Here is a 14473-nt window from a genome sequence, read left to right as displayed (position 1 = left end):
TAATTAATACTCAACAAAAGTTTTAAATTGAAATTACTATTAGTGTTATTGATAGAACATATCACTATAATATAATATAATAGACATTTTACTTAGATTTGAATATATAAAAGAATTATAAATAATATAATATAATATACGGGGTTGGTCGAGGTTGAACCACCCAAAACTCTTAAGACAAGGGCCAAACCTCGCACGGTGTTGGTCTGGAATTTGAGGACCAAGGACCGACCAGTCTCCTTGGGAGGCTGGACCGAGACCGGTAGGGTTGGGCCGGTCGGGGGTCGGTCAAGGTCGACCCTAGACCGCTGCTCACCCCTAGGACTATCCACAATTTCCGGAGATTGGAGGGGGGGGGGCTGGGCTGTTATATAGTGTTAGAAGCGGAAGAGTAGGCAGCCAAACATCGGACGAAAGTGATGCAACTCCGTTTAATTTGATAAGTCTATTCCAGAAGCTACTCAGCGTCCAAATGGAGGAAAACTAAGTCCGGCATGCAATAGTTTTTCGACGTAGAAACTTATATATATATATAAGCATCGTTTAGAAAGTGACTCGCTGACGCATTCCTGGATTGCGAAATTAGCCGGCCATGAATCCCCGTTTTGAATTCTGCAAGTCAAAAATCCGACCTAGTCTGTTATGGCAATCATCCGCTTCTCCCATCCTCGATCCTTAAAAAGATTTATGCGACCAAATGGCCGGCCATTTTCATGTTCATAAGCATGAGCTAGTCAGGTGAGGGGGGGTCCTTAAATGACTGGAGGATCTTGCTCGTTCTTTCATGACTCTCACTACTTCATTCTAGTGAATGGTCAACCCGAAAGAAAACTACTGTACCTTCAGCCTAGAGATTGTGCTCCTGAAGATAGCATAGCATGAGCTATAATCATCAGGCCGATGGTGCCAGAGCCTCAAGTAAGCCGGTGAAGAAGGATAGGCAGAGATCCCTAAGTTCTCTGTCGGGCTACCTTGAGAATCCATCTCAAGAACGTTTGTCAAGTTCAGGTCAAATGCGGCGGAGCTCTTCTTTTTCGGTTTTAGCTGAGTTGCCAGGGGGAAAGAGTAGCGTTGGGTCAAGCTACAAAGTTGAAAGTAAAGGATGGACTGTTCCTTGGAAGTGGTCAAGAATGCGAAAGGCTCAGAGAAGGAAGGCGATTGTTGCGGTGGGTAGAAGGTCCGTGGATGGATATGGCAAGAGCAGAAGAAGATCTCTGAAGCTCAATCCCCTCGAGGATCACCTGATCTCATCGGAGGATTATTTGAGGGACGAAATGATTCACGAAAAGTTCTCCGTCTTGGGAATGAATTTCAATAATCTGACTGCTGGACATCACCATCATCAAAAGGCTGGAGCTGAAGCCAGTTGGAGCCAAAAAGAGAACTATTCGAGCACAAGCCTTTCTCTCAAGTACCAACCGAAGCGTTTTGAGGACATAGCAGGGCACGAGATCATTATCAAGGCAATTTCTACTTCTATTCGGAAGCATAAGGTTGTGTCCCTTTACCTGTTCCACGGCCCAAATGGCACAGGGAAGACATCAATGGCCAAGATACTAGCAATGACCCTGAACTGTGAATCCAGCGCACATTCTCAGCCATGCTGGAACTGCAGAGGGTGCTCAACAAGCCTTTACATGATGGAGTTGTGTTCAGGAAGCAGATTTGCTGGATTCGAAAAGATAAGGACACTCATCCAGAGCACATCATTTGCACATACAATACCAGGCTTTAAGGTCTTCATCATCAAAGAATGTCATTTACTGACAGCCGAAGCATGGGATGAACTTTTGGGCATAGTAGAAGGAATATATGGTACTCAGATGGTTTTTATCCTGATTGCCGTAGACATAGATGCCTTGCCCATAATGGTATCGTCAAGGTGTCAGAAGTACTTCTTTCCCAAACTCAAGGATATGGACATCAAACTCAAGCTTGCACTGATCGCTGCACGGGAAGGTATAATACTCGAAAGAGAAGCATTGCAGCTGATCATAGCCAAGGCAGAAGGATCCCTGAAAGAAGCAGAAAACATATTAGATCAGTTATCCTTAGTGGGGTCAAGAATCACTACTTCCGTGGTTCAAGAAATGGTGAGTCATCAATCAAAGCCTTACATTTTTCCATCATTTTCCTTTCCAAACATGACTCTGTTAGCCAACTCTTTCATACATTTTTTACTTAAAACTGCATCTGTAGGTACACCTGATCCCCCGCAACAAGCTCAATGACTTGCTCAGGGCAGCAGTATCAGGGGAAACAATGGAGACCATCAAACTCACAACAGAGCTAATTCGAACAGGTGTGGAACCACAAGCCCTGGTATCCCAATTGGCATCTCTCATCAAAGACCTACTCTCAAATGCCGCCACCACCAATTCTCAATCATCATCATTGACCATCACATGTAATGACAAGAGAGTGCAGAAAGTTGGCTCGAACCTCAGTAAGATACTTCAACTTATAGCATGCATGAAATCTTCATATCAGCTGAGCTTTTGGTACTTTTGCAGTTAATAATCAATCAGAAAGGTTGTGCTATGCCTTGAAAGTGCTCATTGGAGTAGAGAAGCAATCGAGATCCTTCATAGACCAGAGTACCCAAATGTTTGCTGCTCTTCTACAGATTGCTTCACAAGACAACCACAACAAAATCTCTCTAAGAAATAACATGCCAGAGGATATCGTATTACCCTCAGGTACTTGTTTATATACAGGAAAAGTTATTGAAATAATATGGATTAAGCATGGATAAGCATGCTCACTGAAGTAAATTTGCAGTTGGAAATGGCAAAGTCGATACAGGGTCAATTGATGCACAGCATCATAAGCAAACCCAAAATAGAATCCCGATGCATTGTACTTCCATCAGTGAAACTTTTGAGCCACATGATCTAGACAGAAGTGACAAAAGCATAACCATGGAACGAATGGAAGAGAATCAAAATAGAAGAGGAAAAGAATCTGAAAAGGAGCCTAAGTTGGCTCGACTCAATGACCTTGAAGAAATATGGATGGATTTGGTGGAAAAGGTAGAAAGCACAAATATCAGGCGATTCCTCTGCCAGCAAGTGAAGCTCGCATCATTGACCATAGCTAGTGGTAATGTATTCTGTCCAATACCCAATTTAATGACATTTATCAACTACCATTCATTCAAGTGATATTCAATTTCATCCAACAGCCAATGCCATTGTGCATTTGATCTTCAAGAAACCTGAAGACAAGACAACTGCTGAGATGTGTGAAGAAAGCATATCTAAGGCCTTACAAAATGCATTGGGGTGCCCTGTCATAGTAAATATGAGTCTAGAGCCACTTGACTTGAGAATGGTCGAATATGATGGAGCCAGAACCATGAAAGTACAAGCTGGAGAATCCAGTCATTTCAGAAAGCAACAGATAACAGCATCTCCTCCAGAGGCCAATAATTACCGCACCAGTCCTGATTATGCCAAAAACCAGAATACAGGCGATGTTTTGCCTATAGGGCCTCCAGAACCAGAAAAGCAGTTGGAAGATAGCAACATTAACGCTCCAGAAGGAGAAGAAAAGGCAACCACACATGCATCCCAAGATAATCTATCTATTCAGAGACACTCATCACAGGAGAACAAAGCGGACACGGTCCCAGCTGTGGAAGCAAACTATCTATTGTCACCAGCTGATGCAACCTGTCTCAGAAGAAGGAAAACAACAAAGCATCGATGGCTGTCAGTATCTTCTATACAGCACAGTGACGCAACTGTCGAACCATACAGTCAGGACATATTGTTTGAGAATGCAAATATGGACAATGAGGGTAGAGCAAAAAGAAACTTGAATGTCAAGCAGAGCTTATCAAAGGATAGAGAAGATCATCATTCCCATGTTGATACAAAAAGCAGGTAAGTACATCCAATGCTCAATCAAACAATGACTTAGCTTTTTGCTGCTAAGGGAATAATGTGCTTCAGTTCTCTGTTTAGGCGACCTAATCTTTCTTGGAGGTGCAAGGACATTTTCTGTCCGCAGAGAAAAGTAGGAAATAATGGATCGTGATGTCAGGTGCATGTTTAAGCTTCCTCACAACATCCTCACAAAAAGTTGAGAGCTGAAGCATCCGAGAATACAAAATAGAGAAAAGTAGGGGAAAAAGGATCTTGACGTCAGGAGCATGTTTAAGCTTCCTCACAACATACTTACAAAAAGTTGAGAGCTGAAGCATCCGAGAATACAAAATCAATGCCACCAGTCAGCATCATCATTAGTTGGGTGCATTTTATGTGCTAGATGAAGAATCCTCTATGTTTTTCCAAGATTACTTGGAAAGCTTACTGTATAAGCAGGATTTTCCTTCACTGAAAGTTTGACAAGATTTTGCTATAGAAGTTTTTTAAAATTTCTCACTCAACGAATGCAAGAGAAGCAGCACTGTCGTAGATTTTTGAGTGAAAGATGGTCATTAATACTTTATCCTCCATAAACATTCTCATTGATCCCATACATAAGAATGCATAAAACGGAAGTGCCAAAATTTAAAATGGACCCCTGGGGTATGGGAAAAAAAATTTAGCAACAGAAATAGGAGTAACCAAACATAAACATTCTTAGAACTACACCTGTGGATTAAATCCTTGGTGGCAAAAGAGGATGATTTGAATGAAAGGGGGAAACCAAATGTCCAGCATAGTATTATTGAGACAAAACATGAGAAAGGTGGGCCTTTGCCAACAACTTGCATATCATATTAGTCAGTTGACGTGTGCAGATGAATTAGAGCAAAATCAAAGTTGGCTATACTTCTTTTCCTTGACAGTTTTCATTCCCAGTCAATCACTTGAGATCTTTGATGTCTATCCAGACTGGTGAAAATATATCAAGCAGGTCTAGTCAGTAGCAAACTTCTGATCACTACCTGATGTGCCTAAAAGGTGAAAGCAGGCTGATCAATTCATTGTCCAAATATGAGCTAAGCAGTTTCGCCAGGTCTAAGCATGGTTAGGAAATTTTTCATATCTATGGAGAAAAATCCTTTGCTTACTAACTGCAACAATAAAATTGTTTCCATTATGCACACTCTCGATTGATTAATTCAGGAGATTACAAGTTTACAGCTAATTTTAATAACAACCAAGAAGCAGTTAATGAAACAGCACAAATATGTAAACAAACCAAAAAGAAATGCTCCACTTGGCAGTTTAGACTCCAAAAGCCCAGGCAAGCACTACCGTAGGTAAATCAATTTAGACCTTTGACAAAACAAAAGACAAGGCATTCAAAGTAAACATTAGGAGGTTACTGAAGTTGAACCTGGGTATTAATTTTCCTTTTCTTAGAGCCCATTCTACTGAATTATGCTGGAAAGGGATAGCACATGAAAGAACAGATGTGCAAGAAAACTAGTTAGGTGCCGTAATGGAACCAAAGTATCAAGAGATGAGTACATTTCTTAAATATTGATCACAGTATTGTTCATTTACAGGAACAGTTACAGAGTGAAGTGGAACACGAAGTAATTGACAGGATCAATAATCAGGCAGCTTAAGTACAAGATTTTGGCTTTTTCACCCCATAAGGAACCAAAAAGCAGGTCCAACACTTGTATTGATAATATTTGCGCATCAACTGGCAATGCAAACACTGTAGGCATGTGAACCTTGACAAGTATACAATTCATTGATTTATATCTTTGTGAGTGATCGTTTAGACAAATCCAACAAAACCTTCTGGCCCTTATCTGCCAGCAGCATATAAGCCTTGACAAGTTCCTCCTTGATCATGAATAGCACAGAAGCTGCAAAAACACTTTGTACTATCTTTGTGCTCATACCCTTATAAAATGCTTGCACTCCTTCATAACGGATCATTTTAATGATCGCATCAAATGTACCTGCATTTGAGAGAAGCTTTTGGTAAAACTGGATACTGTTGAAATTAGGATGAAGGTGATACTTAGACCAAATAAAAGGCGAACAATTGCAATGGTCATATCCATATACCAAATAAACTTTAGAATGACGATGCACATAACAGATTGATCAGTGCAGGAACAGCAAACAAAATGTGCTGAAATTAGAGGAGGGACCATTGGCACACTTAGTTTTGATTCATCACTACTGACATGATGAATTGGGGAATTTGCTTTAGCATACAAAAAAAAAAAAAAAAGGTTTAGACTGCAATTTAAAACCACAACAACATCTACTTCACAATTGTTTGTCCCTGCTCAAACTCTCATTTGCCACCAATTTTCTTGCTACGATAATTCTAGCCCCAGGACCTCTACCATCTAAAATAGCATCCAAGGCCATCAATTATCCACAGCATGATCAAAATGACTTGGCACAGATGATTGACTAGTTGACCAGCTAACAGCAAACTATCTGATTTGCTATTGATTGTACAGGCAATCATACAGGAAATTTGAAACCCAAACATCATGGAAGAAGGTGTAGGTGTGAATGTACAAAGATTGAATGTCACTACAGGTATATATGCATATATCTGATCTTGTCAGCAGCATTATTCTGAAAAATCAAGTCACGTCCTAAGCCATGAAACCTATTTCAAGGACAAAATTAATGTCACAAAGTATATATAGAAAATGGCACTCTCACCAACTACAGGAAATTGCGGATCCTCATCTTTCACCTTTCATATTATCAATATATCCCCTTCAAATGTGTGAAACACACATGAAGAAGACTTTTCATTATATTTCTGCTTAATAAGGTTTGGTAACGAATTTAAGGTATTCCAGCACAGCCATAACTACTTGATCCAGGCAAAAAACAACTTACACAATGATTTTTTTCCTTTATCAAACTTTATTAGGGATAGAGTATCATGCACAGAGATAACGCTAAAATGAAGAGGGACAATAAAACTTGATGTGCTATAAAATGGACCTGTGTATCTCAAAGAAACATTCCCCCCGATCTCCTGTTTTGCTTGCAACCTTGACTGAAAATGCATTAAGGAAAAAAAAAAAAAAAAAAAAGATGAGAATCAGAGACAAGCATACCCTCCAGTAGAGAATCATATACCCATGATGCAATGTTTATCACAGCCTCTAAAAAGTGGAGTATAGGTGGATAGTGTTGAAACATCTGACCAAGAAAACAAGCAGATAAAGAATCCAGCAGTACTTGACATATTTTTCCTTAACTCAGCAGATAAGCAATGAGGAATGCCACAGCAGTGCATGAGCTACTTGATCAGTGATTAGAGCTTACCCGAAATTTTAACATACCGCACGCACGCATGCATAGAGATAAGTGAAACACAGAAGAATAAGTGAAATATAAGTCAGGACTCAGCTTATTATGCAAGAGTTTGAATTATTACCTTCACAACTAACAGAGGGTATGTTGAAACAGTTGCCCCGAGTTTTGCCAAAGCCCCCAACAAGAAGACCTATTTGAGAAAGGGTCACAACTATCTATTTTACACAAGGGAGTTGATTTGACATCCATTGACCAGAAGATAAAAGCAACTTAAATATGGTGTTACGAGCATAAGTCTATGATCCCAAACAAGGATTACGTACCTCCAAAGCATTCACATTTTTCAATCCCCTCTTACTAGCGGAATGCTTTGCTCTCAAGTGCTTTAAGGAGGTTTCATAGATCATGAATTGGATTGATGGATTGCAAACCTATCAACAAAAGGTCTCGCTTACACAAAAATGACAGTAGCATCCTGAATAAGAAGAGCGAAACATTTCCCATCCATTTTAGTGCTAATTTAATAGACTGACCATAATTAATGTTGGAATAATACCCTTCCAGAATCCCGCAACACCTGCTTCCCTGTGCACCTCTTGAGCCTATGAAAAGTAAGCAGACTTAAGCATGGGACATCATTGACAATACTTAAATAAAGAAATTACAAATACAAAAAATACTTAAACAATCATTTACACAGAAATCAGCTGATATTTGCACTTTCAAAGGAATATTTTATAATATTAAATGCCCAGACAACAGCACAAGCAATATTTTTCTTCAATGATGAAGATTATGCTGTGACCAAGAGTGTGCACATGCATGTATCTGTCTGTGTGCTCTTGATAAAAGGAGGAGTTCCCTGAGTTTTGCACAGAACTCTGTCAAGAGGAGTTCTTTTCATGCTTGTTAGCTGTCTCATCATCTTAACAGAGTGACAATAGATCAACAGCCTTGCTCCAAATGGTTGACCAGCTCTATAGGTAAAAATTTCTTTAATCCGATCCGAGGTCTTTAAATTTTATTGTCCCTCAATCAAATGTCTAAAATAAAATTAGAAACTAATGAAATTCTAATATATTTTTTTGTCAGGTTAAATTCTTCGGTTTGACCAAAAAACTTTGACCAATTTTATAAAAATTCGAAATTTAAAGGTCTAATTCTACACGCCTATGCGAAATTGACACCTATACGCAATTGAAATACTAAGGAGACTAATCTAAGTTTTGGTCAAGAAACAAGACTCACCATGGTTGGGAATGATGAACCTCGAATTTTCTAACTTAGACCATCGGGGAGCACATATAGGGTTATGGATTACACTGGAAAATCGATACTGGAGCACATGAAATTGTGCAAGAATTTAAATACATTGCAATGTTTGAATGAGAGCAGGCATTTAAACTATAAGGCACCAATATCTATGCAAGCATATTTACATCGGGAAGTGGTTTGCATGACCATCCTGCGAAGTCATTATCAATTCATGTTTCATTTATAGTAAAAATGGTAATTTCCATTCAAGCGACTATATTGGATGCAGTCAGATGATGAAGTAAGAAGACCAGCACATAATCTCCATCTTAGATGATGCGTCCAACAAGAGATTGGGAAAGAAACTTGGCATTGCATTCAATATGAGAGCTAAGGAAAGAAAAGGAAAGGTTTGCCGGTGATCATGAATGATAGTGATGGAAAAGCATAGGATTAATGTAGAGGTGGATATACAGAAAATACCAACCGCCTGAAGAGTACCATATGGACGAGGTTTCACTGATTCAAGTTCAGTCAATTTATCATGTAAAGTAGATTCTTCCCAACCCCTTTCCAATGCTTCAGCCAATAGAGCTTCCTTTTTGCCCTCCATTATTTTTCTTTCTGCTTGAGTATGCGTCTACACACTCAAATAACAAGGAAATATTATGAGAACTATATTTAGCTAATGCACCCTCAAACATATATCATGATTTTAAACCAAAAACCTCATGAAAACTCTCTCTCTCTCTCTCTATATATATATGTGTGTGTGCATTTGAGTTCATTGTGTTTTATCTGCATAATTATTATCTCAAGCATGATTTTAAACCACCCTCAAGCATAATTATAGTCTTAGAACCTGATAAAAGGAGCTTGTACTTACTGCATAAGCAATTGAGTTCATTGTGTTTTATCTCTGACATCTGAGAAACTAGCATTTTAGCAAGAAATTCATGCTTCTAAACAGCATTATCTTCCCCCGAGAACTTTTTTTCAGCACGAGTATGCCAATCACATGCATATCAAGGCCACCGATAATGATGGATCGGGTAAAATGGAAGGCAGTGGAAGATGCCATACAAGACAGACTATCAACTAACTGACAAGAAATCATATGATTTCCATTAGGATTATTCAACACAAATTTTTTATATATTCATTAAAAAGACTTCCAATTATAAAACATGAAAAAACGGATGTCCTTTTTACTAATTCTGTCAGCTGGATACTCAGTGCTCGTTTGAATGAAAGTAAAAACAGTCAGCATGCAGAATCACAAGTTCTGGATCCATACAGTGCTACAAAATATTGACAAGTGAAGGATATCGAAAGATTTTTTTTTGTTTTTTTGGTCAGAGGATATCGAAAGATGAGGGACCAAATTAGTTGAATACCAATCTCATATGCAAGAATTCTATTCTAGACCTCTATATAGTGACCATAGAATAAAGTGAATGAAGAATTGAAGGCACCTGCATCCTAGTGACGAGAACCCAGATAGGAATGGTCAGTAACACATTCAAGGACCTGCAAAAATAGGTATAAGAGGTGACACAAGAATTTTGTTGGAGGAACATGATCCAGTTACGTAATGGATGAACCAAAGCAAAGTGCATCTCACAATAAGAAGGGCATCAGTATGATCAAACTTGCCCTCCATGCCTCCCAAAAAAAAAAAAAATTGGAAAGAAATGCTTAATAATTATGAGAACTGACTACTCACCCAGCAATAGCCGCCACAACAAGCCAAGAGAACATACCAACGGTTCCATCCCCACGGCCTTTCTTCTTACGAGCAGCGGCAATCGCCTCAGCTCTGTTTTTGAAAACCTGATAGAAATAGTAGTATACCCCTGGCAGTATCAGAGAAAATAGTTAAGAGTCAACAAGAAAAGTTGTGTGATGGAAATATAATAAAAGTGCCTCCACTTATCAATCTAATAGTACCGAGGTACTTGTCATTATCGTTGTCTTGTTTTCCAATATCAGCAAAGTGTTTCGGTGATCAGACGCAAAGACTTTTCCGAGTGAAGCTTTTGCCATTATAAACAGTTAAACAAGCCTAAAAACAGCTAGCCGATATCACAGGGATCAACCATAATCTATATTCACTCGCTCATCAAATCACAGAAATCTCTTCGGACACTGTCCAGGAGATATGACTAATGTCTTTCTTATTCCACTAATCCAATGCCACTGGCACCAACAACAAGCTATGATGTAATTTGTGCAAACTAACAAATCAGACCTCTCCCTGACACTCAGTCTTAATCAACTTCAAAATTAAATTGAAGCAACACTTGCTTAATGAGCAAAATCCTCTTCGCGAAAGAACTTTGCAAATGCATCACCTAATACAGCGACGACATAATGACAAGCTCGCTCCGTACCTGCGAAGCCGCGGTGCCGAACAGAGAAGGCTTGAGTCCGCTATACAGTCCGCCCCAACCTTCCGTCTTCAGAACCTGACATCAAATGGCGAAATCCTATCACCGTCCGCACGCTCACTAACCGGAGCCAACCGCCATTAACGAAGCTTCCAAAACGACGAAAACCTGGAGGATCTGAAGGAGAGTGCCGGCCGCGGGCCGCGTCTGAGCAGGCAAAGCCTTCTTGTCGGCGCCGCCGAGGCCTTTCTTCGCCACTCGCTCGGTTTGCTGCCGCGTGTTCACCTGCCGCCGTTCCAAAAGCCGATCGATACCATTCCGTCACCGTGTACGTAAAACGCACAAACGCAGAGAGAGAGAGAGAGAGAGAGAGAGAGAGAGGGAGAGGGAGAGGGAGAGGGAGAGGGAGAACCGTCTGGAGAGGATAGGTGATGATCTGAGCAATGATGCCGCCTCCGGCGCCGGCGAGGCCGTTGGCGACGGCGTTCGACATCGGCGATCGATTCCGGCGGAGAGCTTTGAAGTGAGGGAGCAGCTGAAAATATCTTGTATCTCTGGAGTCAGGCCAAGCTCGGTGATGCCACTGTTCAGATTCTTGCTTAATTTCTCCGTCGAAAAGGTTTCCCCTATCGGCACGCGAATCGAAAAGCGCAACCGTAGAGCCTCTTTATGTAGGTAAAATCAAATGGATAACGCGTGACCGTTGCTAATCTACTGTGGACTTTTAAATGACAGTTTTTGGACTGCTTTTTGACAATAATAGTTTATTTTGATAGCTCATCAGTCACAAATTCTTAAATAAATAATTTTTTAATAATTTATAACTATTTATTAATTAATTTTTATAATCTAGAACAAATTATTGTAAATTATCATATAATCATTTCTCGTATATTTCTACCTAAATCATTTAATTTTATTTTAATATGACGACAAACTTTAAACTAGTATATTTGTGAAATTTATTATAAATTACTTTTTTCACCATCAAAAACCTTAAATTAATATATTTGTGACAAATTTACCTCTCATTAATTTTATTAAATTTTATAATTAGATTATTAAGATAGATGACACATGACAATTAACGAATATATCAATTTAGGTTTTTACCCTTTGTGTGTCAAACTTTTAGTTTTTCATGGTATTAATCCTTTTTTTTTCATCAATCATTTCCTATTAGTTTTTCTTTTGTTGATCGATTTTGGCTAACATGGACTGTTGGAAAAAAAAAATGATATGAATGCTAGAATACACGCTCAGTATTATCATGGGGCACCAAATTAAACAACTTAAGGAAAGGCGAATTGAGAGAGAGACGTGGCCCATCACGACAGCCATGACCCCATACTCGAGCTCCGATTGTGGTAACCATGGACATTCAAGCTCAAGTTTGCGAACATCGTGACCGCTCGAGTTCATGGCCATTGCTGCTCGATTGGTGGTCATAAGGGAGTGTGAATCATAGTTTCTCATTGCCATATGTGTAAAGTTTCGGTAGTTTTTTATTTGGTCAGATTTGAAGAAGAAGAGAGAGAGTCAACGTTGAAAAAAAGAAAAAAAAGAAAGGGATAGATCCAGATTGGTGAAGAAAGAACAACGATCCACTTCAGAAAATGGTTACTTACGTTCAAAGTCATGTAAGCAAATTTCATTACCGAATCTACACATGGATGACAATGACACTTTTTAAAAAGTATAAGGAAGGTTTTAAGGGTAACAAAAAATTGTAGGACAGTCTGATTTTTGAGCAAAAATAAAGCGATCCTGTGACATTATTTCTAAAAGAAATATAGTGAAAAGTCTCAAACCTAACGTCTCTTAAAAAGTTAACACAAGATTTATTACTTGTCACGATATATTTAGATAAAACATAACAATTCTACATCACCTGTTTTCCAATAACAGAAATTAAGAAAAGAAAACAATTCACGTCACAATATGGTCAATTGTGCTCTCGACAAATTCCATCACCCGATTGACGTAGGGACGGTCAATGGCGCTTCTTAAAAAGTATAGGGAAGGTTTTTTTAAAAAAAAAAAAAAAAAAAAACAGAGGGACATTTCTGATATTCGAGCGAAAATATTGGGAGCAATAGTGGTATAATTTCTAAAATAAAGAAAGAGAAGGGGGGAAGACGAATAAACAATTTACTAGGCTAATAAGTTCATAACCACTTTTGTGGTGAAAAAAAAAATTGAGCGATTAAAAGACCAACAGAGTTACACTTCTTCTTCTTTTTTGGTCAGAACAGAGTTGCATTAAAAAAAAAAAAAAAATTGACAAAGAATATTCTAATCTATGGATAGGTGTAATATTTTAAATTTCCATAGTTAATTGTTTAATAAAATTTAAATAAATTCTTTACTATCATTGAAATTAAACTCTATTTGTTTATTTGAAACGAATGACTTGAAAAAAATAGTTTACTACAAATGATCGCTTGAAATATTTAGTTGATGAATTTTTTTTTCATTATTAATATAATTTATGTCTCAATACTTTTATAAATGATGAAAGTATTTTTCATTTATTCATTTTGGTAAGTGATATAAATAAATATTTTTAGGAAGTTGTTTTCCAAATCAGTAGTGTTCTACAAAATAAACGGAGCATTAGGATGTATTTGTTTAGGTGAAAACTTCATGATAAAGACTTGTCGTGCTAGCATTTTCTGAAAAATGTTTTTCCCTTTTAGGTTAAGGAATTAATTTTTTATTGCTTTTAAGCATATAATATTTCCTTTGACTATAAATTGTTTTCTCATTTGATCGATCATTTTTAGTAAATCAAACATGTAAAAGTACAGTAAAACAATTTGAAATTTTTTTTTTACTCAGACAAACACACCCTAGTATGATTATTTTTCCTTGGCCTCATGCTTTGGTTTTTTTTTTTCCTTCCTATCAAAGCACAACTCTGGTTGAACAAGAGGAAGAGAAGCACCACTTTAGTGCCATCAGAAAAAGGGATGTGGCTATGAAAAGGGCGGTGACTTCACAAGAGTCCGAACTTTTACTCGTTGTGGAATTGAGAATCTAATATTTTTGCTGGATCAAGTGCCTCAGCTTTTAAAATTAAACTCAATGATATATGTCTCCGTTAATTAAGTGCCCTATCACCTAAATTAGATGGCCTAATTGGGTTAAACTTATGACAAGGACCGCCAAAACACATTATTTCTTCCATTCCAACAGCTAAAAAGATCTTCTCCATTTCTTGTTTCATTTTCCTTTTTTTCTCCATCCTCCTACTTCATCCATAGCTGCTTTTCTTCTCTCTCTTCCCTGGTTGAACATCGCCACCATGGCCACAGCCACTAACCAACCCGCACACTGGCGGATGATCACTATCGACACCATGCGAGCTCGACTCCCCTCTGTCTGTCCTCTATCGCTGAGCTCCAAAGGATGCCATGTGCTTAGATTTGAGGTACAAATTAAGGAAAGAAACGGGGAGAGAATGTTGTTGTTCGGAGACCGAGTTATGAAGTCAATGTTTAAGTGGTGATAGTGGTGGCCCTTTACTGTGAAGCTTAGGCAGAAGGCAAAAAAGGCCTCCTTTCAGGGGTGAGCCATCAATGAGATACCATTTTAGAAGAGTTAGAATTCTAACAATAT

General features: G+C 38.5%; 2 protein-coding genes across 2 annotated transcripts; one reads left to right on the top strand and one right to left on the bottom strand.

Annotated features, from left to right (window-relative positions):
- Positions 1-632: 632 nt before the first annotated feature.
- On the top strand, positions 633-4438 carry LOC104451763 (protein STICHEL-like 2). The gene is made up of 6 exons (XM_018876719.2): positions 633-2093; positions 2200-2446; positions 2514-2699; positions 2782-3102; positions 3185-3887; positions 3969-4438. Exons 1-6 carry the CDS (start codon positions 879-881, stop codon positions 4039-4041), a joined length of 2745 nt encoding a protein of 914 aa, XP_018732264.2. The 5' UTR covers positions 633-878; the 3' UTR covers positions 4042-4438.
- A 960-nt stretch (positions 4439-5398) lies between these two features.
- LOC104449056 (peroxisomal nicotinamide adenine dinucleotide carrier) lies at positions 5399-11509 on the bottom strand. Its single transcript, XM_010063068.3, has 11 exons — positions 11265-11509; positions 11021-11137; positions 10856-10930; positions 10189-10319; positions 9938-9992; positions 8950-9102; positions 7742-7810; positions 7532-7639; positions 7330-7398; positions 6891-6945; positions 5399-5872 (listed from the first exon to the last, which is right to left on the bottom strand). The coding sequence occupies exons 1-11, from the start codon at positions 11343-11345 to the stop codon at positions 5664-5666; spliced, it is 1122 nt and encodes a 373-aa protein (XP_010061370.1). The 5' UTR covers positions 11346-11509; the 3' UTR covers positions 5399-5663.
- Between the last annotated feature and the right edge of the window lie 2964 nt (positions 11510-14473).

The sequence above is a fragment of the Eucalyptus grandis genome, chromosome 6, assembly GCF_016545825.1.
Source record: "Eucalyptus grandis isolate ANBG69807.140 chromosome 6, ASM1654582v1, whole genome shotgun sequence".
Lineage (NCBI taxonomy): Eukaryota > Viridiplantae > Streptophyta > Magnoliopsida > Myrtales > Myrtaceae > Eucalyptus > Eucalyptus grandis.
This window is presented reverse-complemented; position numbering and strand designations above follow the sequence as displayed.